At 40.4% G+C, this 26,571-nt stretch overlaps 1 protein-coding gene across 8 annotated transcripts in view; it reads left to right on the forward strand.

Annotated features, from left to right (window-relative positions):
- ARID1B (AT-rich interaction domain 1B) overlaps positions 1-26,571 on the forward strand; it is a 441,225-nt gene that overhangs the window by 307,856 nt on the left and 106,798 nt on the right. For all 8 annotated transcript variants that reach the window (XM_055267956.2, XM_055267947.2, XM_055267966.2 and 5 more), the window contains one exon: positions 4,998-5,241. In XM_055267956.2, coding sequence (XP_055123931.2) covers positions 4,998-5,241 — 244 coding nt within the window. The remainder of the gene's footprint in view (positions 1-4,997; positions 5,242-26,571) is intronic.

Genomic DNA, 26,571 nt, shown 5'->3' on the forward strand with positions numbered 1-26,571 from the left:
AGTTTTCAGTAGAACATTTCTGGTAAATATTTAGAAATACTTGCATGTGCTGTATACTTTCTATAGTGTTTGCAGCTGTATTTTTCTGTAGAGCTTATAAATTTAGTGATATTTACCGATGAACAGTCATATCCATTTTGTCTTTAGCACTGCACTTGGCACAAGAAGTCACTACCCTTAAGAAGGTGAGGGTTTAGTTGAAGAGAGAAAAAGAAAAAGTACACAGCTCTATTTCATTTTAATATTCTAAAAAGGAGAAGAGACGCTATTTCTGCTTTTTAAGATAATTAAGAGAATTTTTTTAAAGACCACTGAACTGGCGTTTTAACCTGTGCTTTAAACCCATGGGAAGTCACAGTGAGAAATCATTAACTGTATCCTATTAAAATCCTTAAACAAGAGACCTGAACTGGTCTCATTGATTGAAATATCTCCTCTATTTCTGATTCAGTGTTTATCCTCATGCTCTCCTGGGGCACTTCTGAGCAAGAGATGCCCAAATGTGTGCAGTGCTTGGCAGCTTTCTATGAGCAGCTGATCTAATACCATCAGCTAATTGTATTGAGAACCGTAGCTTAGAGTATTTTCATTTACTTTTTTAAAAACCCACTTATTTAATTAAGCAAGGGAGTAAAATTTTCTGACTTATTCCCAGTTCTCTGAGAAAGTAAAGCCACCAGTATTGACTGAATTTATCCTTTGGTGAGCTAACTTACGCTAAATTGAATACCATCAAAACCAAATATGTCTTTTGATGTGTAGCGAGTCGTAATGTAGTAATGTAAAATATTTTTAGGGAGGATCATGTACAATCTGTAGGCATGAGAGAGTCTTTATACTTAATGTCTATTTCAATTATCTGCAGATTTTTAAAAATCCTTCCCATGCGTCTTCTTTGTGGGATGTCCCATCTTTATTCCTTCTGACGCTGCCCTCCCTGAGCCTGCCCCATCATAGAGAATCTGAACATATTTGTGCTGCATGTTAATTTGTGAATGTTTCTCTTGTCAAAGTCTGATAAGATTGTTATTGCTTTGGGTGGCATTTCATTCTAAGCACAGTGAAATCTCTTGTACTTGTCACTAGGGTTAGAATGAAAATTTTAGTTGGGCAGAGAGACCGTGGAAGGATGATGGTTACAGAGGGAGAGTCATTGCAGGGAACTGTCATTTAAATTAAGTTTTAAAGTTAAACAGCTTCACGATTTTGGTTTTTGAAGGCAGGGATTTTAAAAAATTAATCATCGATAGTAGGAGTTATTTTTGGTGTGCCAGAAAGTAATCAGTATTCTGAGTGATGTCAGATACTGAAAACCCAACTTAATAGCAAGATTTCACCAAATCACATGATGATAGCAAGATAGTGATTTTACTATGCTTGAGAGCCCATGAAGTCATTGCCTTACCAATCACCCCATCACAAAAATAGGACTGATTTAAGGAATGCCATGGGGCAGGAGGACTCTCCTAGCCCCTTAAAAGAGACTGCCTGCAATTACCTCACCTGCCAGCCTTCCAGCAAGATAAATGGAAGCACTGTTGCTTGAAGGTGCCTTCGTTAGAATGAGATGCAGTAAGGTCTCTCTGTTCTTTACAGGCATCATAGATCTGATAGTACTTATAAAAGAAGAATAGAGTTGGTGCCCTGCTGACTAAATTGTCCTCTAGAGGAGTATTAGTTACAGAGCTTCTTTGTTAACTAGGCTGAATACTTAAACCACTGTTGAACTTCTTTTATTAGCATGTTTTAAGATAGCTCTACATATAGATACCCTAACAATCTGCAGGGCGGGAATATTTCTGTATAATTTACATATAAAAGTTGCGTGAGTAACAGTAATATAGTAATTATATCTTTTTATTACTCTTCTGTTACACTGAGGTCTAGTCAGCACTGAAATTCTGATGACATGTGAACATGAAGAAAGCCACTGTTTTTATATTTTTCTCTTGATACTTCCTTGATCAGCTTGTTGAATAACAGAAATGTTTTTGATGCCTTTGCAACCTGAGTGAAGCCCTCTTAATACCCATCCGTGTCACTTTTTCAACCATAATATGGAATTTTAAGGGAGAATGGGGACGAAACTTGTAGGTTGTGCAGAGAATTACAAGAACTTCAAAGTAAAATTTCAGATTTTATGATGAGAGATTTGCATAAAATTATTTAACTACAATAGATGATTTTTCAAAAATTAAATCTGATTTGTCCTTTCTGTGTTTAACTTCACATATAGTATGGGATTTTATATCTAGTTATCTACCAGATTTTTTTTCTTTAGAGAAACATGAAAAGCCTATTTCCTGCCCGGTGGCTGTTGCCTGACTGCCCCTTGTTTATTAGTCATTGCCGTGTGGTGGGTACTGTCAGGGCCGGGATATGGAGGCCATCACCCATCCTGGGTTTTTGTGATCCCTTCAAAAAGAGTAAGATTATATGGAGTTGTCACTCAGTATTTTTCAGGGGGATGTAGTAATGAGTAAGTTCCTGTCCCTGTTAAAGCTTGTACCAATCATGATGTATGGTAAAGTTATTGTGCAGTTCAGCTGAGGCCTGTCCTAATTCCTGTTTTTCACCCCAAGGAATAGGCAAAGGCAGTAGAGATGGTGTGAGTACACGTGGTTCTTTGAATCAGGGGTCAGCAAGCTTTTTCCGTTAAGGGCCAGAGGGTAAATATTTTCAACTTTGCAGCCCCCGTGGTCTCTGTCAAGATTTCTGTTGTTGAGCCCAGTAATCAAGTTAAATATAAAGTTTCACCAGCTGAATATGTACAAAACCATGCATCTCACGTGCCTTACATTTCTGCTGATCATAAGGATTAGCATAAATGTTTATATACCTTTGAATTCTAACAATCGGATTGAATTTGCTTAATTTTATTTTGGATTTTTTCTGAGATTGAGTCTCACTGTGTCACCTAGGCTGGAGTGCAATGGCTGCTCACAGGTACACTTGTAGCTCACTGTAGCCTTGAACTCCTGGGCTCAAGCACTCCTCCTGCCTCAGCTTCCTGAGTAGCTAGGACCACAGGCTGTGCCATTACTCCAGGCTTCTGTTTTGGAGATTTGATGAACTTTTTCTAGGGCTGCTATTTTCAGTCTGCTCTGTTCCTGTTCTGTTGTTTCCCATAAGCACAGTCATTGGACATAGATGATTTTGTGGAATGAAGACGTTTTCTGTTTTACTTAGAAACATGTTATTCCTCTTAGCAGAAGACATTTTGTTTTTCTATAGCATTTCTCTTTTTGATTAGGTTCTGTCAGCTATACTTTAGAATATGGTTTTTAAAGAGAAGTGAATTATATGCTATAACAGATGATGGCCAGATAAACTAAACTATCCAGGGTACTAGGATCCTAATCCTGAGTTTGCTTTGTGACGTTTCAGGGTACCCTGAAGAGCTATAACCAGCTCTGCTTTCCCTTGCTTTTTCTCGTACTTTCTGGTCTAGGTTTACTCTTAGAATCTTAGCATCTTCCTCTACCAGATTCTAAAGCCCTATTCTCAGAAGTCTCAGTTGCAAGCAGTGAGGTAAAATTTAACATTGATACAATTTAGAGGGTGGAGATCTATTAGGAATGAATATGCTTTGTAAACAGTAGCATAACCAGATATTTCTGATTCCATTCTATAGTATGTAGTCTTCAGTTATCAGGGCAGGTATCTTTTGTGCTGTAACTCAGCCTCGAGAACTCATTGGCACCTCGCTCGGTCAGTGATCTGGGAGTCCAGTCATTGCAGTGGGGTTGCACTGAGCACCTGCTGATGGGAGCCTCAATGGGAGCCATGGGGGGGCACACCAGTGATGCAGGCTGAAGTAAAGGCTTTGTCTGCGTCCCCTTCTGCTGAGGGAGCAGAAGACAGCTGCTTCTTCCTCCTCTCTCATCTTCCCCTTTTCGTCTTCAGCACCTGCAGTCTGTCCTCAGTAACATAACCTTCAACAGTAATTTGGACTCTCTGAGCTTCCACTGTTTTCTAACTGTATCAATGGGGATTTTAATCACTGCCTCAGAGAGTACGGTGATAAAATATAGATGGCATTGACAGTGTAAAATTGGTATTAAAAAGTAAGGTATAACATTAGGACCCATTTCTGCCAACATAACTTCAAAGACCTTTATTTTCACAATATCATATATAAATACACACATTATTATTTTCTTTTAATGGCACTTTATTGTAAGAATTTCTTGGCCAGGCACAGTGGCTCACGCCAGTAATCCCAGCACTTTGGGTGGCTGCGGCAGGCAGATTGCCTGAAGTCAGGAGTTCGAGACCAGCCTGGCCAACATGGTGAAACCCCGTCTGTATTAAAAATACAAAAATTAGCCAGGTGTGGTGGCAGGCGCCTGTAATCTCAGCTACTCGGGAGGCTGAGGCAGGAAAATCGCTTGAACCCAGGAGGCGGAGGTCGCAGTGAGCCGAGATCGCGCCATTACACTCCAGCCTGGGCGACAAGAGTGAGACTTCATCACAAAAAAAAAAAAAAAAAAATTCTCATCACAAAGTTTGGTCAAAATTGTGACTAATATTACATTAGCGTATCCTAGTTTGAAATTCACGTAGTCAACCGATGTCAAATTCTGAAGAAAAGGACTCAAAGCCTGTAGTTTTTTACTTTATGAAGTAATCATTTAAGAACCAGGCATTCCATAACTATGGTAAGTCGCCAGGCAGAGTGCTGTCTGTGTTGTGTGGCATTTTGAACAGGTCTAATGGACTCGGTGCTGACAGCTGAAGGGCAAACTGTATGGGGATGGTTTTATCAAAGAGAAGTACAACTTTACTCATTTTTTAGGAGAGAGGCAAGATCTTATTGGTTCAACTTACAAACGACCTCATTAAAATCTAATAAAAAGTGGCCATGCTTTGAATTTTAGGTGTTACCCAGAAAACCTTCATCTCTGAAGGGGACGTCATTGTGATTTTCAAGTCGTCTTTTGATGAGATATTCGTCCAAACGTGTCACTCTATAAATACATGTTTTCCTTTCTTAGGATCTGTCTGGCTCCATTGATGACCTCCCCACGGGAACGGAAGCAACTTTGAGCTCAGCAGTCAGTGCATCCGGGTCCACGAGCAGCCAAGGGGATCAGAGCAACCCGGCGCAGTCGCCTTTCTCCCCACACGCGTCCCCTCATCTCTCCAGCATCCCTGGGGGCCCATCTCCCTCTCCTGTTGGCTCTCCTGTAGGAAGCAACCAGTCTCGATCTGGCCCAATCTCTCCTGCAAGTATCCCAGGTATTTACTTTCCTGATAATTATTATTTTACTTCGTGATAAAGAGAGATCTCATGTTCGTCAACAGCAACTCACATTTCATTACTTTACTATTTAAAAACCTAGTGGCCACATATTAAGAGTATAACTGAATTCTCACCAAGGCATATGAGAGTCCAAGTTCCTAAAGATATTCAACAGGTGATTATAACTACCCCTTTAATAAAATGACCAATTACTTTGTTAATTTCAATTTGCATATTTACCTTAACTTGTGCCAGAAACAGGGTATTATTTATCCTCTTAGCATATGCTTTGTAATGATTCTGTTACATCAGATCTTCTGTTGATGAGTGCCACTAAAGTGAGATTGTTGATGAGGATTGGCCTTATTTTTTTGTGGTTCTATTCAATACTTGCCACAGCATTTATTTTCTAAAACATTTCTATGGTCTATACTTATCAGTGTCTGATCATATGCAGGCACTGGTCGAGGCGGAGCATGGTCGAGGCGTTCTTACTGATACAAACTCGTGCCTTCTCTTGGACACAAGGAGCCCATGTTCTGGTTAACTCTGTGTTCAGTGACTTCAATTGTCATGAATCACCTCTATCTTCTGCTCCCTTTATTATGTTCTTGAGGTTATTTATTTATTTGGTTATTTATTTGTCAGTTACTTCATCCTCATCCAGCTTTCTTCTATCAAACTTCATTCAAGTCTACCATACAACCAGCTTTCCTTTATCACCAAACCAGATAATTCATTCTATCCTTCCAAAATCATGGGTGTTAGTTTTGGTGCTTTTTAACGTTTCACCTCTTTTATATTAAAAAAAAAAAAGTGTATTGTGGAATGTTTAGAATATTACACATATATATCTCTAAATAAAAGAACATATATAGCACACTCATTATGAAACATTAACTATCAAACATTCATGAATTCATCATCTGGTTTAAGAATTAGAGTATCATAATGCCATTGTATCTACCTGTATATTTCTTCCTTATCCCAAGCTCTATACCTCTTCTTCACTTCAAATATCCTTTGAATCTTTTTTAAAATATTGTTCTTTTGGTTTTTGGGTTTTTTTCTAAGAATTTTATTACAAACATTCATAGAGTATATATTGTTTTATTAAGTTTTTAGCTTTACAGAAATGTATTATATTTGGAATGACTATAATTTATCATCCAATATGAGACACTTTTGTGCATGCAAAGGGCTATATTAACAATTACAGTAGGATAGCGGCATAAACCAGAAGGTCTTGGGCAGATCAGATAATATGGTCACCCCACTTGTAGTGTAGGCTAAAATTTGCTTTTTTTAACCAAACGTTACGTTTCTAAGATTCATCTGTAATTTGATATAGGTATATGCTCAGTGCATTTTGATTAAAGCATTTCGATGTTACCTTTCTTTCAAAGATATTTGTTTGTCCTCATAGTGTTTGTAATAACCTGGACTTATCTGCTGCTTTTAACTTTTTAATGCTATGAATACTCTATAGTCTAGAGTTTTTAAGACAGTTTTTAGTGTTGAGATGGTTTGTGAGATGTCACCTACGTAAATGTTGGAAAGTTATATGTAAAATATTGCATTACTCAAAGAGCTCACTCTTTCATTCTCAATTGAGTCAAAAGGACTTTTCCTAAAAACCTAAATGAAAACTTTCTTGAGGTATAAAGATATGGTTTTAAATTTTAAGTTCCTGACATGAGTAGTTAACTATCTGAAGACTTTCCACATGTCTGTCTTTTCAAATGGGGATTTCTAAACTTGTATATTCATTGTTTGGATTTTGATGCAATACAGAACATAAAACCCAACAGAAAAGCTCGCTTCGGGCATGTGATCCTGGGTATCAGGTGTTACATTATATAGTATTTTACAGAGGAGGTAGCTCAGCAAATTTAACCGGCCTCAGAGTGTGTGGTTCAGTTGGTTTGCACAGGGTAAAAGCTGGTGAGTGGGTTATATACCATCACAAAGGATGCCCATTCTTCACAGTGACTGTAGATGTGTGCGGGCGGAGAGCACAAGGACCTCACTACCATTTCTCCCTGCTAACTCCTAGAAAGCTTTCCGCTTTCTTGGATACATCATTTAAAGTGTATAGTTTGTTTTTTAAACTCGTGTCAGAAACGCTAACCACCATACTGCTTCACTATACTATTACAAGTCATCTCCTCTGTAGCCGACCTCTATATGGTGCTTGGTAAAGCTATTCAATGAAATTTAGTACCGGGAAGAAATTAGGCAGCAAAAGCTCCACCTTTTTTTTTGGTGGCATATTCTTCAAGTAAATTCTTAACTGTCTTTGCTAAATGTGAAGCTACATGGGATTAGATTATATAAATATGACAAATAGAACATTTCTTAGTATATTCGCCATGGAGTAACCTCTTAAAAAAATCTGATAAGCAGTTTTGGCATTTGTTCACCTTTCTCCCAAGTGGAATTACAAACATTTGAACTGGATGGACTTTCATAATTTTCTGATGATAGTAGCCACATAACCTTGAAGAAGCTTCTAAGCCTTTCTGTGCCTCAGTTTCTGCATCTGTAAACATGATAACCCCACCTCATAGGGGAAATGCAAAGATTAAATGTGTCACTGCACATGAGACAGGTACATGCAGAGCACTCAGTGCTTGTTGATTCTTACGATGTTACGTTCACCATTATGGATATTATTCAAACTGAGACTATCTGTGACAATTACTGTTCAGAGTTGTACAGTTGATTTAGGCAGCAAGTCTTCTGGTTCTTAATCCAGTGGTGTTTTTGTGCAATTCAGAAGACATGTATGTTGTTCCCAGTGATGACTCGGTGTGTTTGCTGAGGTAGTTCAGTAGGACTGCTAGAGCTAGCCATGAAAGCATAATATATTTTCACAGAGTTGAACTCAGTTTTCTTCTGGAAAAAAAAAAAAAAAGTCCATGTTCCTCTTGGCGGTTGAGCCTGAGAAGGTTAAGAGGAAGACCAGAAAACAAGAGGGAGAAATGACTATACCCCAGAGATTAACAGAATTTCTACTGTTGTCTCTACACATGAAAATTTTAGCTGAACACTTAGCCCCTGCTTCACTTCAGATCATAGGCAAACTGATTTATGCTGGACTGCCTGCCTGCCACACAGAAAACTTAACAATAGATGCAGTATAAAATCCTGGATTATTTTCCCTCTTCTTGCCTGCGCGGAGGCCACATCAGCTAACTGTGAGCAGCACTTCCCGCCCAGTGACCCCTGCCAGGGCTGCTGTACACACTTCAACAGGTGCTCATTGCACAGGGTCTGAGTAGTGAATGGAAGTTGACATCTACCTGCCCTCTGTGGGAAGGGGCACCATTTTCTCATTCATACAGAGGAGCCAGGTTACCCTCAGTAACCTTGTCCTAGACCTTGGGGGAGTAGTCCATGGCTTGAGTCCAGGTATTACCCATTTCTCTTCTCTCTATTCCCACAGCTAAGCCGAGGGGCACTCAAATGTCAGTTTTTGATAACTGTTCATCAGACATTTTATATGTACCTATTTTAATGGAATTTACTCAAAGCTCATGACAGGTTTTTGGTGGGGGAAAAAAAATGATTGTCTTCTATTTCCATTTCCCTCCACCTAGGCACCCTGTCCTTTTTAATTTTTTAAATCATTTCCCTAAGATTTATATCCCTATTCTCTGAGAAGTATTAAATATATCGAGTTATCCAACTTGCATTATGTTATATATTTGTGTGATATTGGTCATAGATAATAAAACCACATTTTGGAGATGATCATAAAGTTGGCCTTTGCTTTTTGTTTTATATTTACTTTCACCTAAATGCAAGTACACCTTCCTTCAGAGAATAATGAGGCCCATCTCCCTCCTCCTTTTCCCATCTCTAATCCTTATATTTAAATGGTGTGGATCTATACATCAGATCCCAAGCTCATATGCAGTCCACCTTCATTTGGTTCTGAGTCTGCCAGTGAAGCATACATGCCATGTGGAGATGACATGCTGTCCCAGGCGTGATACTCAAACTGTCGAGCTATCTGTTAGGACTTTCCCTTTATTTTTCTATATGTAGTCCTTTGTTTTCTTCCTGTCCCCTTCCTTCCTCTTATTCCCAGCATCAACTTGTGTTTGGCCTCTCTTCTCTCCTATTGCCTCCTGCTATATCTCATCACCTCCTCTCCATGTCTCACAGACTGGCTCTTTCAATCATTGTCTCTCCAACAAGTCATTGTAAAATGTGCAGCTGTTATGTAGCTGATAGCTGGGATGAAGTAAAGCCAAATGTTGCAGGGGATTCTTCATGATGTTGCTTTCCTAGGATTTGTTGAAAAAGAACAAAAATTTTTCTCCATCTCTACCCTGGCAAATGTAATTGACTGCTAATGAGAAGTATCACAGAGGTAGATAAACGAAGCCCAGTAAAGCAACCCAAATGGTTGATTCTGTTTCTTGCCTGTTAAACTGTTCCTCTACCCACTGCAGATTTGCCCTCCTATCTTGCTGCCTCACAAACATTGTGAGTGTCATGGGAACCACTACTATGATACACTGGTACAACACTGCCCCACCACATCCCTAACTCAGCTGGGCTTTTCCTCCTGCATTCTTCGGGGAAGCAGGATGGAGATTTTTTATGGTAGGTAGCCACATGGATTGTCTCCCTTTGTTTGCACATTCCTGGGCTCCAGCTTTGCAGCTCTCTATAGTTAGAAGGTAAAGAATTCAGGCCTGCTTGTTGACTCTAAACAAGAGTTTTGAGAACAGAAACACAAAGGCTGTACTCTCCCTCCAGTGCCATCACAAATTTTCTTTTTTTTACCTATTCTCTCTCCTCTTCTTACTGATGTATTTATATTTAGAGACAGAAATGAAATAGCTCCATCTTTGTAATTGGCAGTGCGTATTCATATACTATACATTTAATTTAAGGAGATGTAATGTCAGGTACATTTAATTCTGAAATGTGTGATATTAGACATGATGCCGATATTCTAGTAAATGATCCCATCACGTTGCACTTACGCTGCGTCTTGGGTTATATCGTAGCGTTTTTCACTTTGGCGTAAGGAGGGCTGCCGGGTTTTGGATGTGTATTGAACAGGTCTTGGGTCTTACGCTGGGCCTGATTGCCCCTAATACGTGGTGGAAGCTGACTCAGCACGGCATCTGAATGCACTGTTGTTGCCAGAAGATTCTGTGGATGTTAATTTCACTTGTCTTGCCTCCAGAGCCAGCCATTCCAGTTTACTAACAAAGCAAAAATGTAAATAAGCCAAACTTAAAAATTTTTTATTTTATTGGCCAGAGGCTTTTGTCAGCTTTTCCTCCATGTGCTATAAGCAGTGGCAGCATTTAAATATTGAGAAGAGGGAGCTCACCATGGGGGTGAGGAATGGACAGGCAGGTGTTAACTGTTCATAGCCTGGCTACTTTCATTTGTAAAACTAAGCTCATCTGTTTTATTAATGAAGATCTAAGGATAGTAACTGAAAATTCCTGAATAGACTTTTCCCCATTCTTTTTTTGGCATTAGGCATTTGGTATTTGTACCAAGTCCAGTGTAAGTAGAGTTAACTCACTTTGATCTGGCAGCAGAAGGCCACTGATCATAATAGATTAGGGTCAAAAACACAAAATTAGGTCTTCATGCTAGCACATAATGAGTAGCTGTTTGTTTCATGGCTGTTGTTCTTCTTGCCTGGTATTAGGTAAGACTAATCAAAGGCAACACCATCCTAGCTATCATAGACAGAAACAAAATAGAGTTGCATCAGATATGAAAGTAGAACCCCTTTTCTTTTTACATTTCGTGCTTCGCTGTTTGGAGGCGCTCACCTGCCGCCTGGCCTCTCGGCAGACTACCTGCTGGCTGGCTGGGCATGAGGGATGGGTCAGGGCGGCTTCAGAGCTGAGACTGTGAAGCCAGGAGGCAAAGGTCAGGAGGAATCTCACTCACCTTCCAGGAGCTGCCTTCACTGCTCCCATCTTTTTCTACTGATACCTCCCCTCCCCTTCTCCCTCTCCAGCCAGCTGCGCTTCACCCCACTCCAGTGATCACCTCTGCACATGTGCCTCCTGCCTGGGGTAGCCGCCTCCCACCTGGGTTAGCCACCTCCCACCTGGGGTAGCCGCCTCCCTCCTGGGGCAGCCGCCTCCCACCTGGGGTAGCCGCCTCCCGCCTGGGTTAGCCGCCTCCCGCCTGGGGGTAGCCTCTTCCAGGAGCCCCTCCACAGTGCACAGCATGTGGCACTTGCTAATGTGAACTCATACCCAGCGAATAACTTCAGTCTCTGTCCTTTGAAAAGGATCACAGGTGTGACGAGCCTGAAGAAATCGCTTGGTCAGAGCTCATCCTCCTACGCCACAAAGCACCAGTTCCTTTATAGTGGAGCCTGATTCTCTGCAGCTTTATCATGGCCATTCCTAGAGGGCGAGAGATGCATCCAGCATACCAACCAGCCATAATGAATCTGTGCCCCTCAGGAAAATCTCAGACAAAAAGCATGAGTTCTAGAAAGGGTGGCACGTATTGGATTAAATATGGAAAAGAACTGTTTGGCAGCACTAGGGTATATTTAGAGCTCTTCTGTGTGAGTGCTCACCCAGTCCTACCCTTCAGCAAGTGAGAGCTAAGTAGATTTTTCTACCAGCCGATATAGCTGCAGATACAAACAAGAAGATATTCTGGTCAAAAAAACTAATTTTCTTGCTTAATTTGACATTCAAACAAGCAGAATCTGGAAGGATGCTATAATGGGAAAGAGAAAAATGAATCTCAGTTAGGAGTTAGTCATAGTCCAGAGTGAACAGGAAGGATTCCAGTGAGAGGAAATGATAGCTCCTGGTCTAATTTGTCAAGATGAGTACCTATCAGATGAACAATGGAGGATGCAAACCAATGTCTCGCTTTCATTTAACCCATTTCTCCTGGAGTTTTAGATCTCTTAGGGCTCAAGCCCATCCTAAGTAAATAAACTTTCTACTTTTTAATTTGGCCTTAATAAAACTCAGGATAAAAAGCATGAGTTTATTTCTATATGTAAATGGTTCTTAGCCAGTGTCCTTTCATGATAACATTAGCAGTAGACCCTCTAAAATGGCATTTCGTGTACTGACAGAAATTTTTTATTTGAAAGTCTGCACAATCATCTTACCTAATAATCTTATTTTTAAATATCTATCGAATGTTCCTTTTTGGCTTCACTGGAGGTGGAAATCCTGCAACAGCTTGTTGCAAGGAAGATACATGCTGCTTATTGGCAAGCCGAGGAGGAAAAAAAAAATTAACACAAAATGCCATTGATATATCCATGTTTTTAATCTGTGGCAGCACAGAAAACCAATTCAGCAGTTCTACAAACCAAAGAGAACTTAAGCCAGTATTTTTTTCCCTGACAAAGTAAAATATTTGGGTGTTACACAAAACTATTTCCATTCCCTTCCAAATGCTGCTTAGCAATAGTTAAGAAAGCAAATTGTATATTTTGTCTTTTTGAGAGATGGGGTTGCATCTCTCTGTATGGCTTAGTTATTGATAATGTGATATAGAACCTCCCACTTTAAGATAACAGCTTTAAAATTCAGGCCAAGATCCTGATTATGGAAACTCAGCAAGTCCATGGGTCATGGATATTCTCAGCGCTGTTTCTAGAGGACAGATTCCCCATTGCTGTCTGGTGGCCAAGGCTTTGCATTTGAAGAACTGTCCCAGTGTTCTGAGCTACTCTTCTCCTTCAGAGGTCACTCCAGACCCCAAGTCAGGTATTCTGATGGGTGGGGAATGAGTATTCTTTTCTTCAAAAGCTTTTTTCTTCAAAAGATCTTTTTTTCTTCAAAAGATCTTTTCTTCAAAAGATCTTTTCAATCTTTCATTCCAACAAACTTCAAATTAAGCCTTTTCTCCCCTTCATCCACGTTTAGAAATAAGAAAGCACCATTAGAAATTTATCAAAATACAAATTCCCACTTAGCTTTTCTCCCTCTCTTAATTAAAAAAAGTTGGGTAACTTGGTTTAAATTATCCTGTCAATTTCCATTCCTTTTCTCTATTCTGAGTATGAAAATACAGGCTTTCTTGCCTGTGTCACCAAGGCAATATTATGTGCCTTTTTATTGCTCTGCAATCTCAGCAGTGACTCATGTGTTTTCATCGTGGGTCTAACGGTCCACTCCCACGTCTCCATTACTTTTTTGCATTGTTTGCTGGAGAAGCACTTCAGACACCTCGTTTTCTGTTTGTTTTCACTTGAGCTGAGTAGGCTGTCCCTGCTCTGAACCTGTGCTCAGCTAAGTGTCACTGCGTCTGGACTCTGTGTGAGCTGCCTCTATGGAAATGCTGTTGGCATTGACCCGCTGCCTTCTCCCTTCACTGAGAGTGAAGATTCGGAATGGAGGGGTACAAAAGCTTTTATGAACTAATTTTAGCCTAGAAGTAAAAAGTTTCAAAAATCACTTGAGTACATTTTGGAAAATGGTGGTAAAATGAATAGTACTTAGAGTCAAGATGCTCCTAAAGTTGATTTCACAAACTTCTGGTATATCACCATGTTTCCTAAAAGAGAATAAGTAACAATTGTGGAAGGAACAAAACCATTTTATAGAGAGTGTTAGGTTTATTTCCCAATCTTCTGATAACCCTGGAGCCAGGATTATTATGATGTGTTGATTGATTATAGCCGTTAAGACTCTTACTAATCAGTTTCATCACTTATTCTCAATTCACACACTTGCACCTTTGATTTCTCTTCCATAACAGGGTGATATGGGTTGTCATTGACTAATGAAGAACAGAATTGGTTTCGGCATGAGACAAACGGAATGCCTTCACCAATCCTAAAATGCATTAATCTTTCATAATCCACATCTGCATGTTTATAAATGATATAACCAGGAATTGTTAATGTTGATATTCTCCCTTCCAAACAGAAAGTGACATAGGAGTTTGTACTTGCAAACTGCATTAAATGCATAAAGCTGAATGCCAAGAGCGTGGCTTTGCTGAGGATGCCAAATGTATTACTTCATTTGATGGTTTTAGAAAAGTAGTATGTTGCACTTTGAGTGTTGGATACACCAGGTGATATCCTGTGGAAAGCCAACTAGCCTAATTGTTCATTTTCCTTCCTTCCTTATTTTATCATTCTATTCTGTCATTAATTCAGCAAAGCACTGAGTGTGTATTATGCTGCAGGCGTAGTAAGTGGGGTAAAGGCACTGAACATAAACTGCAAAGGGTCCTGTCCTCGTGAAACTTAAAGTCTAGTGGGAAAGACAGGAAATACATAAATAACTAGATACTTTATTGTCAGGTAGTCAGGGAAAAAAATCAGGTTACTTCTTTAGATAGCAGTGGCTAGTTAGGGAAGGTGTCTCTCTTAGAAGTTGATATTTGAACAAGAGAAGTGAAGGAAGGGCAGGGTCAAGCCATGTGAGCATCTGGGAAAGAAGATCCAGGCAGAGAAAGGATCAAACTCAAAGGCCCTGAGTTAGTATTGTGCTTGGTGTGCTGGGCGGCGAACACCAAGAAATCAGTGCAGCTGGAGCATAGTGGTCACGGGCAATGGAGCAGAATGCCTGGGCAGTTAGATGAGAGAGGAGCTAACGACTGTAGGTTATGATTATGATTTAGGAGGTTTTTTTATTACTTCTTTTTGAGAAGGAGTCTCACTCTGTCTTCCATGCTGGAGTGCAGTGGCACGATCTCCACTCACTACAACCTCTACCTCCCAGTTTCAAGCAATTCTCCTACCTCAGCCTCCCGAACAGCTGGGACTATAGGCACATGCCACCACGCTCGGCTAATTTTTATATTTTTAGTAGAGACGGGGTTTCGCCATGTTGGCCAGGCTGGTGTCGAACTCCTGACCTCAGGCAATCCGCCCACGTTAGCCTCCCAAAGTGCTAGGATTACAGGCAGGAGCCACCGTACCTGGCCAATTTAGGCGTTTAAGTGTGATGTGAACCCTCTGGAAGGTTGGGAAGGCAGGGAATAGCATAATCCTGTTCAGGTTTTAGGAGACTCACTGTGACTGCTAAGTGGACAGTATACTGTAGGGGAAGATGGGAGCAGAGACGCCGGAGGCTCCTGCAGTAACCAAGCGGAGGGTTGATCACCGCTTGGATGCGCACGTAGCGGGAGTAGTGGCAGAAGGAGTTTGGCCGAAGGAATTGGTAAATGATGGTTCTGTACAGAAGACAGAGGAACAAGTTTTTGAAGGGGAATCGAGAGTTTGGTTTTAAACATATTGCATTTGAGATTCCCAGTGGGCATCTTAAGGGAGGTTTTGAATAGGAGGTTGGATAAGATCTGGACTCAGGCAGTATTTTGGTGGGAAAAATGAGTGTGTGAGGCTTTAGGGTTCAGGATGAGGTCCCCTGTGCACCCAGCCTGCCTCAGCATCACTTGGAGGGCTTGTGATTCCGTAGTTATGGGGTGGAGCCCGAGAGTTTGCATTTTCAATAATTTCTAGTTCTGCTGAAGCTGCTGGTCTGGGAAGTACTGGCCTAGGGAGTGAGTGAAGGTCAGCGCTCCGCAGCACTCACCACACAGCATGCCTGGGAAAGGACCGATGCTGGCCCAGCCCTGGAGATGCTGACCTAATCGGTCTGACGTGGGGTATTCCATCAGTACTTTCTTAAAGCTCTCCAGGTGGTTATTATGCACAGCCAAGGCTGAGAATCACTGAGAGAAGAATTCTGAGGAAACCCTGGGGTACCCAAAAAGGTAGAGACTGTGAAAAAGAAATGGAAGAAGAAATGTTTCTAGAATATGGAAGACAGCACCTGTGTCCAAGACAACTTAGCACTTCCCCAGTGCTCCATGGGCATGGCTGAGAAGGAGGCCTGTATTCCCAGTCAGGAGCATATACATTTCTCACAGGAAAGTTGAGGGATGAATAGCTCATGTTTTAAGGGTAACATAGTCCTGAGGTTTTTTTTCCTGATCTTTCTAGAACTAGATTTGGTTCAGTTGAAAGTAATGTCACAGAAAAAATTCTTGTGCAAAAATACTGTTGTATTCTCAAGTCCAATTCAGTTAGCAGTAGACTCCCTTATTTCCATAGTTGTTACTTGAAGTTCATTTCACATGAAATCCAAGAATCATGTTATTTTAATTCTACTTGAAAAAAGGCAAAAAAAAGTATCACATTTTAAGAGAACCGAACCTCAGTGGATATATATTTTTGCTGCTTGTTTGTTTTTAATGTGGCCTCATTGCCTTTTCTTAGAAGCAGATGGAGGAACTAGTTCAGAATTCCCTGTTTCTATACCACTGACCATGACTTTGCATCAGATCTTTGTACCTAGAGCTGCATTAAAGAATAATGTTATTTATCCTTTCTGCCTGGAACATCCATCGCACTCTTTATGCAGCCCAGCAAACTCCTACTTACCCTTCACGACCCCGGTAAAGGATCTTTCCCTTCACAAAGTCCTTGCTGACCCCTGCAGCCCCAGAGTTCAGCTGTCCCTCAGGACTGCCCCAGCTGCCTGAGCCCCTGGCAGGCTGAGAGCCTCTTTCTTCTTTTTGTCCCCAGCACCAAGAACAGTGCCTGGCAAGTAGCGCTGTTCAGTAAACGTGGGCCAAATTAAGTAACTCACAGTTCTCTTAGAAAAATGGGAATTCAAAAGAAGAGAGTTCTGAAATTGGTGACTTATGACCTTTCTCCCGTGGGCTTGGAGCCGTCTTTCTGCCTTTGCATTTCACTCTCCATGGGATCACTTTTCCCCTCCCTCCTGAAAGCGACTCCACTGTGACAGATACCTTTCGCAAGTGTGCTTGCCGAATATTTAGTCCAGTCTGAAAGAAGTAATGAAGAGTACTTGAGGTCGTGCTCGAGAACCTTCCTCTCCACATTGCCACAGTCAGAGGCTCTGTGGCCTGCACAGTCCTCCTTGTCCCCTGGCACTCAGCGTGGAGAGCTTAGCCATGCCCAGGCTGGCACTGCCTCTGGCAGAGTTTACTCCTGAGCTGCGGGTCCCTGAGGGTTCCCACTGCCACCCGCCTGGGCCCCCCAGTTCTAGCCTCGTGCTGGAGAGGTCTGCTCTCTCCCGCAGTAACCTCACAAGCCCAGCACTGTTAAAAAGGAGTCTGGTTATTGATTATTCTGGGTTTTATTGTGCAACTCTATATCTCTTGAAAACGCACTTATTTAAACACCCAAATGTATTAATATGTCATGGTGTGAATTGTGGTAGCGAAGCACGGTAAGCAGGTGCTGGTTTCCTTTAAATATACATTGTGAAGTGTTGATTTATCCCCCTTAGATCCTGGAGATTTCACTCAGGAGCCTGGGGTTTTTCGTTTGTTTGTTTTTTAAGTTTTTCAGAATAGTAAGTGCTTTTAGCTGTCTCGTTCTTTACTTTTAGAAGTATGAGTTTTATGCCAAGGGTTTAAAAATCTTAAGTTTTATCATGAAAACAAGCTGTCATTACTTAGTATAATCACAAATGCAATGAAATTTTAAACTCTGTAAGAAAAAGCATATTATTTTAGTACATAAATTGACACTTAATTCTATATCTAAATGGAGAATTTATAGAAACCATGCCACCTATAGTACCAGTGTTTTATCTGTTGGTCTGAACTTTATACATTCTGTGTTATTTCCCTCAAATTCCAATATTTAATTCCCAAACCCTGTATTTTTGCCTCCCTCTTCTCACATCCAGAAGCAGCATAAAGATGCCCATTGATTGACCACGTGTGCCGCCTTTTGGTCTGGAAAACATGGTCCCTCGTACCTGCAGGGCACAGCAAGCGCTCACATGCTATATTCTCTTTTAGGTGCAAAATGACTCCAAGGGAGTGAGCATCTGCATGTGGCACTTCTCATAGCCAACCACCCATGTTTACAGGCAGAGTTGTCACGAAGCGTTGGAACCCAGAATGAGAAATTTGTGACAAGAGAGGGTGGAGGCGAGTGAAACTTTGATTAAAGGAAAGTGCCTTGGCTTTAAAAAGGCCTGTCTCTATCCGGCAGCATAGAGCAGCGATCAAGTGGAAGAAAGGGAGCAGGCAGGCGCCTCAGCTAATCTTTCTCCTGGGGGCCCAGGTGGACAAATTGGCAACCCTGTTCACAGCTTTTTTTCTTCTCCCCTTTGTATCATAAGAACTGCTAATCGGATCCATGCTGCTGCAACTGTGGTTAGTTATTAGCAGAATAAAAGCAGATTTCTTCAAAAGAACGGGTGGGGGAAACGACTATACAAAATTGCAAGGTTGTTAGAATCTTAAATGCACAGCAGTCGATTTTTCCCCTTATTCTGAATTAGACGATGAATACAAGTCTTTCATCTGTCACTATACCCATTTCTTCAGAAGGCAGCCAAATATTAAGCTTCTCAAACAAAAAAGGAATCTTAGAAAGAGGAAAAATATTGAGGAGGAATAAGAATGGGTGAGAGAAGGGAAAAATTAGGTTTTGTTTTTATTAATTTGCCCTGGTGAGAGAAATATAAACCATCCGCTCTATTTGGCGTTCCCCCCGCCGCCTCTTACCTTACATCAAAGCGAGGATTCGAGAGAATGGAGCTGGTGGCTGTTCAGCATTTTATGTCTGGTGTTCTGCCTGAGGAAAGTTCAGAACCTACCTCTTTTCTTACAGATAGCAGAGTGCTGTGAATCCAGACTTCCTGGGGAAGGCCGGGCTAGCGATGCCATACTCAAATGCGCAGAATAGACCTTTCCCTCCACAAGTGGGTTTTCACATGGCCCGGTAGACCTGGGAATTGTATGCCTGAGCTTTAAAGCTATTGCAAAGGGTGTGTTTTGATGAGAATGCCAGATTTTCAGCGTGGTAGTTGATGTACTTCAGGACATCATGGACTTTCACAGGGGATGCCTCCCAGATCCTCAGGATTCCCAAAGTTAGAAGTGGTTCCTGCTTTCAACCAAATCACATTTTTGGTCATACTGCCTATTTACTATTCACGTCTTCACACCTGAAGTTAACTAAAGTCGAGAAGCTTTCTTAAAGTTCCATCTTTTATTTAATGGCTGTTTTATCCACAAAGACACAGTTTTTATTCACCTCCCCAGAGTTGGTCCTGAGTGGAGCGGCAAGCGCAGTGGGACCCAGGCTGAGCTGAGCCAGCCGCCACCCTGAGAGTTGCGCCTCAGTCAAACCCAAAGCACACGATATTCCCACACCTTTCAGGCCACTTAACAGTCATCCAGACTAAAAATGTCTCATTTTAATGCGTAGAATGCTCTATATGTAAATGTTTTATGACTCCAGTTTATTTATTTATTTATTTATTTATTTATTTTTTGAGACGGAGTCTCGCTCTGTCACCCAGGCTGGGGTGCAGTGGCATGATCTCGGGTCGCTGCAACTTCGCCTCTCAGGTTTAAACAATTCTTCTGCCTCAGCCTCCCAAGTAGCAGGGATTACAGGTGCCCACCACCACGCGTTTTTGTAGAGACAGGGTTTTACCATGTTGGCCAGGCTAGTCTCGAACTCCTGACCTCAAGCAATCTGCCTGCCTCGGCCTCCTAGAGTGCTGGGATTACAAGCGTGAGCCATTGCGCTGGGCCAACTCCAGTTTATCTTTAATCAAAGCTGTGCTGACTTAAATAGTCAAGTCTAGAAGTCCGTGCATCACCGTGTATCTTCTGACTTAACTTGTCCTTTGCCTTGCCAGAGACTTTTCAGTTTCTCTGCCCCAAGTTCTCTGTGGGAAGGTATCTCCCCAAAAGGGATCTCATGGGTATCAGTGATCAGACTATGAAACCAACTTCCAAGGCTCTGTCTTACCCTTGCACCTGTCACAGAGTTTATGAAGAGGACCCATGTGAAAAACATTATGTAGTTTTAGTATGTTTAATTAATAAAAGAAAAGTTCTGGTTTGAATCTATTATAGCAGGCTGGGTGAGTAACATTTTATAAGTTGGTCTTTAAGGGCTTTTATGAGGGCAGAATTCACATAGACCGCATCATACTCACTTCTGTTTTCTACCTGTTAGCTGATCGTCCTTTGTAGCTAATCTATCTTCAAGCCTAGCAGTGAGGTTTAGAAAAAGACTTGGAACGCTCAGACCACAGTAGGGAGGAGAGTTGAAATCTTAATCCAGCAGGTTTTTGACAGTGTATTAGTTTGTTTAGAATAAAGGTATACGGCCCTGTGAATGGTGCGTGGGAGCTGTCTTGTTCTGTCAAGTTTGGGAATTGGAAGTATCCTTATTCCCTTCATGGCTCAGGAGTATCCAAGTCAGATAGCCTCTGAAGTGCCCATTTATCTGTACTTTTAGGACCTAATGACACATGAATAGTCTGTAATATTTTGGATAAGGATTTAGGAAAGTCTAGCTCTGTTTTGAATGAACTTTCGAGCTATATGACATGAAAAGGTTTATCTCCCAAAGCAGAGGCTTAACTCCTTCAAGGTGAGGACACCAAGTTGCTGTGGTTCTGTATTCTCACTTGAAAGGTAGGGAAGAACATTACTTTCTGGTTTATACTGCTCTAATCTGAGATAGGATTTATTCACAATAAAGAATTGTGTTGACAGCCTGTTCACCACATCTTCCCCACCCCTCTGCCCTGATACAGGACCTTTTGGTAAAGGATGAGATGATCTTATTAGAGACAGAGGCACACACACCCCATGCTGAACAATAGGAAGTGTTATAAGTTCACACCCATGCACTTCAGATAAACTGTTAACCGGAATCACTAAGTGGGAGCCCGAGCAGATTCTGTATTTCAGTAGTTCGCTTGGAGCATGTCGAAGTTGGTGTCAGCCAGCCTGCGTCTTCATTCTGAGAGTAAGCGGGATTTTTTTCCGTTCTTGAAGCAAGTGAAATTAGAAAACACAAGGATGCTATGTCTAAATAACTTGTGGGCTTTCTAACTCATCTAAATAAATGCCTAAGACAAGGACATGTGATGAATGTATGGATTATTAAAAATTACATTATTAAAAATGTATTTTTCATTTACACCACTAGGTATTATGCAGGTTTTTAAAGAAATGACCCATGAAATCCTTGTGCTGTGTTGCAGAGCTGTACCATCTTACCACACTCCAGCTTCTTACTAAGTTAGATAAGATGTACGATTTCCACAGATGCAAAGTCTACCATGCAACCAACCAATGCTGTCTCTTAACAAAATTATATTGTCATTTATCATGGTGGAAGGAAAGATCCTGACCAGTTCTTCATGTTTCAGAAATTAAAGGAGCAACCAAATACAACCCATAGTAAGAAGTTATAGTGTAATTACTAGTGGGTTTGGCCGAATATAGGAAATGTATCCTCCAGAAGATGGGTAAAGTCAGATCATGGCAGGTGAGACCCGTGTTCTACTTTAAAGATTTGAAAGAGAGCCGATTTCCATGAGGCTGTACTAGAATAAAGCAACCCAGTGTTTTAATTTTGGATGCAGCAGCAGAATTGCACAGTCAGTGGGAAGTACAAGATGAACATGATCTTAGTAGTAATGTATCAGTATTTGGTTGCTACAATGTGTTATTTTAATTTCTCACTAAAGTTAACGACACCACCAAGAATTCCTGACGAGTAGAAGAATTAATTCAATTGCTAATTGCTGAAAACCATGAACTACATATTGATTTTGTAGCACCATTCCATGGGAGTAACTTGATCATGGTAGAGTTATTTGCAAAGTGACTGGAAGCATTCCTCATTTGTTCTCAGAATTCAACAAGAACCACAACCAGTTTAATTCACAGGGACCTAAGAATAGGTCTGTCTTACCCTTGCAACTGTCACAGAGTTTATGAAGAGGACCCGAATACTTGCCACTAAACACTTCATGATCTCCATGTATTGAGGATGATTGGCCAATAAAATTGTCCAAATTTCCATGGTTTAACATGTCTTTTCACATTAATTATCAAAAGCCAATCTTCTTGAATTACTAATGGAAGAATATAATTTAGGACATTGCCCTCTATATAGTGAGTACCCTTTTTTTTTCTTTTAACCTCATTTGGTACATTCAAGCTAACTATCTCTAATTTACCTGCAAACTTGTAAGACAAATAAATGCGTATTCTAGACAGTACTCTATCTTTAGCTCCTTCTTTCTTCACTTTTGCCCAGAGTCAGCTAACGTAGGAAAATTGGAAGGATGGAATGGATCTGAGGCACTAAAACTGAAATCAAGTAGTGTCTGTCATCCAGACTCCAGATTTGCTATCTTGACTAATCATGTCAATATTCCATCTCAGATAACTAAATCCATCTTAGGTTAGTTGGCTTTTTAGCTGTAATGATGTGAAAGGAAGGAATAATTTTTCTATAGCCACTACAACTTTTGAAACATGGAATTTCTGAATATTTCTATATCTGTTAGTATTACTAATACTGGAGATAATGCAGTATTATTTGAAAAGGGGTGAATGGTTTGTTTGCCAGAATTGGTTGTGATTCAGTTAGTGTTCTTTTTCTTTTTGAGTTTCTATAGTAGTATACTGTAGTAATGTGGAAAGGAATTATCCCCAGGGAATTTTAACCTCAATAAAGGATTAATGTGGGAATCCTATTCACCTCATGTTTAATCTCTACCATCTCAACACAAAAGTAGTTGAGTATAATTTATGCAGTTGCATCTGATCAGTAGTTTATCTGATTTGTTGGTTTGTTTCTGATCCGAAAGAGTTGGAAAAATAAAACTACAAGTAATCGTTTATCTAAACATTTACCTGCTAAATGTATTTACCATTCAAGTCTTAGACCTTTGCCTGCATTAAGTGCTAAGGAACCCAGTGCATTCTTACATCTAGATAGGAGAGAGCATAAAGCAACTTCTGTTACTGACATTTATTTATGAAGGCTTCCCCTTTAAATATGGAAGAATGTGAGATTTATATGTAAGTGCTATTGTTATTAAATATTCATCTCTATTGGCTCTTTCAGCAAGTATCCCTCCTGAGTGTTGTTTTGTTTTGTTTTGTTTTGTTTTGTTTTGAGATGGAGTCTTGCTCTGTCACCCAGGCTGGAGTGCAGTGGCGCAATCTCGGCTCACTGCAGTCTCCGCCTCCCAGGTTCAAGATATTCTCCTGCCTCAGCCTCCTGAATGTCTGGGATTACAGGCGCACGCCACCACGCCCGCCTAATTTTTATGTATTTTTAGTAGAGATGGGATTTCACCATATTGGCCAGGCTGGCCTCGAACTCCTGACCTTGTGATCTACCCACCTCAGCCTCCCAAAGTGCTGGGATTACAGGTGTGAGCCACCGCACCCGGCCCTCCTGAATGTTTCTTTACTGATATTATCATTTAGAACAGGGATCACAAACTACATTCTGAGGACCAAATTCAGACAACCACCCGTTTTGGCAAATAAAGTTTTATTTATGCTGTTTTGTTTTCATATTGTCTGTGGCTACTTTTGACCTACAACAGCTGAGGTGAGTAGTTGCAACAGAAAACATATGGCCTGTGAAACCTAAAATGTGTACTATCTGGCAGTTTACAGAAAAAGTTTGCCTAATCCTCATCTAGAATAATAAGTTAAAACTACATGATTACAGATGAGTTATAAAGATCTGATTATCTATTAATCTGAGCTTGGTTCCTGGAATCATTAGCCATACATTTTTTTTTTCAACAAATACTTATTGAATGGTTACTATATGCATGGTTCAAGAGATATAATATAGCAGGGAACCAAATAGTCTGAATTTTCTGTCTGTATGGAATGTACATTGTAGTCAGATGAGACAATGAGCAGAATTAAATTAAGAACTATGGAAAGTGTTAATACTGTGTCCACTTGTAAAAAATCATAGAACGTGGCACTTGTTAGTACTGACTGCTCCACCATCTTGTTCTATGAAGTATGCTAAACTATAATACATTCATGTCTCAGTCCATCCACTGTACATTATACATTACGGGATGTGTGCTAATTTACCAAAATATACATATTAGCCACTTTTTCCCAATTGTGTTATATACTAATACCCCAGAGTTATGTTACTTGAATATTTAGTTTGGTACTTATCTTGATTTAGTTCTTAAAAGCTATTTGTAATTGAATAAAATTCTCCCAAAACCTCTCCTAGTGTAAGATTCTAAAGAAAATATTAGCAAACAGAATCCAACAGTACATTAAGAAAATAATGTATCGTAGGTGGCATTTATTCCAGGAATGCAAAGTTGGTTCAATATTAACAACTTTTTTTTTTTTTTTTTTTTTTTTTGAGACAGAGTCTTGCTCTGTTGCCCAGGCTGGAGTGCAGTGATGTGATCTTGGCTCACTGCATCGTCCACTTCCTGGGTTCAAGTGATTCTCCTGCCTCAGCCTCCTGAGTAGCTGGGATTACAGGCACCTGCCACCATGCCCGGCTAATTTTTTGTATTTTTAGTAGAGACAGGGTTTCACCATGTTCGCCAGGCTGGTCTCGAACTCCTGACCTCATGACCCACCCGCCTTGGCCTCCCAAAGTGCTGGGATTACAGGCATAAGCCACCATGCCTGGCCTAACAACTCTATTATTAATATATACCATAAACATACATCTGGTGGGGGGAAATCCTCTCTTTAACAAAACTCAACACCCAGTTATGATAAAAACACTCAAGGAAGTAGCAATGGAGAGATACACTCTCAACATGGTAAAATGTATATGCTTTAGTTTCACTTATGGAATAGGGAAGCTCTAGAGGCATTTCCACTAAGATCACAAATGAGGCAAGGATCATCACTATCTTCACTACTGTTCAATAATGTACTACAGATATTAGCCAATGTAGTTAGTCAAGAGAACTCAATTAAAGGCATAAGGATGAGTATAGGAGAAATAAAACTGTCTATTTACAGATGATATAATAGTATGCCTGGAAAACCCTGGAGAATCAATGACAAATTAGCAGTGAAAGAATTCATTTCATGCAGTAGTGAGACATAAAATTAACATACAGAAAGCAGTAGTCTTTCTATACACAAACAATAAACAGTTAAAAGACATATAATGGTGAAGAGAATCCCATTTACAGTAGCAACAAGGAAGACTACATGCTTAGGAATAAACTTAACATAAAATATACAAACCCTCTAGGTGCCTGAGAGAAACTAAAGAAGACTTAAGCAAATGAAAGATGTTTCTTGTTCTTGGATGAGAGGAACTCAGCAGTCGTGAGTTCTGCTTAACTGATGATTTCAATCCAGTTGCCGTGAAAATATTAGTGAGCTATTTTATATGGTCGGACAGGTTGATACTCAAGTTCATATAGAAAAACATGCAGGAAAACTTAGAAAACACTGAAAAAGAAAAGGTGAAGGGCACTATTCTTGCTGGACATTAAAACATGGTATAAAAATACTAGAACTAAAAATAGTGTGTGCTGGCCAGTGGAATAGAAGAGGAAGTCCAGAATTAGACCAAATACATATGAACATGTATTAAATGACAAAGATGATATTTCAAGTCACTGGGCTAAGAATGGATTTTTAAATAAATTGTGTTGGAATACTTGGGGAGCCATGTGCAAAGAGATAAAGTTAGATCCATCCTCACATCAAATAAACTTGAGGGAGATGGGAAAAAAACCATGTGTGTACTCGAAGAAAACTAGGGTGAATTCCTCTTTAACCTTGCTGTAGAGAGAATAGCTTCTTAACTGTGACTCAGAATCCAGAGGCAATAAAAATAAAGACTGATAAATTTGACTACATTAAAAAAAAGTCCCACTACAAAAGACACCGTAAGCAAAACTAAAAGACAAGTGACAAACTAGGAGAAGAGATTCACAATGTATACCACAGACAAAGGGCTAATATCTCTAATATATAAAGAACCCTTAAAAATTCCGGGGCAAAGGATTAAGAACGTAAACAGAAAAATAGGAGAAAGACTTGAACAAACACTTCACAAGAAAAGGTATTAAAATGGCCCTAAAATATGAAAAAGTAGTCAAACTCATTCAGAATCAGTAAGACTGGTAATTTTTTATTTTTTGTTTTTTTCGAGATGGAGTCTTGCTCTGTCCCCCAGGCTGGAGTGCAGTGGTGCAATCTCAGCTCACGCAACCTCTGCCTCCCGGGTTCAAGCGATTCTCCTGCCTCAGTCTCCCCAGTAGCTGTGGTTACACGCACGCACCACCATGCCTGGCTAATGTTTGTATTTTTAATAGAGACAGGGTTTCACCATGTTGGTCAGGCTGGTCTTGAACTCCTGACTTCATGATCTGCCTGCCTCGGCCTCCCAAAGTGCTGGGATTACAGGGGTGAACCATTGTACCTGGCCAAGACTGGTAAAATTTTTTTAAACAGCAATACATTCTATTAGTGAGGTTATGGAGAGACAGGCCTTTCAAACATTGCTTGTGACAATGTAAATTGATACAAAGTTTCTAGAAGGAAATTTG

Source organism: Symphalangus syndactylus, chromosome 2 (genome assembly GCF_028878055.3).
Source record: "Symphalangus syndactylus isolate Jambi chromosome 2, NHGRI_mSymSyn1-v2.1_pri, whole genome shotgun sequence".
Classification (NCBI taxonomy): domain Eukaryota; kingdom Metazoa; phylum Chordata; class Mammalia; order Primates; family Hylobatidae; genus Symphalangus; species Symphalangus syndactylus.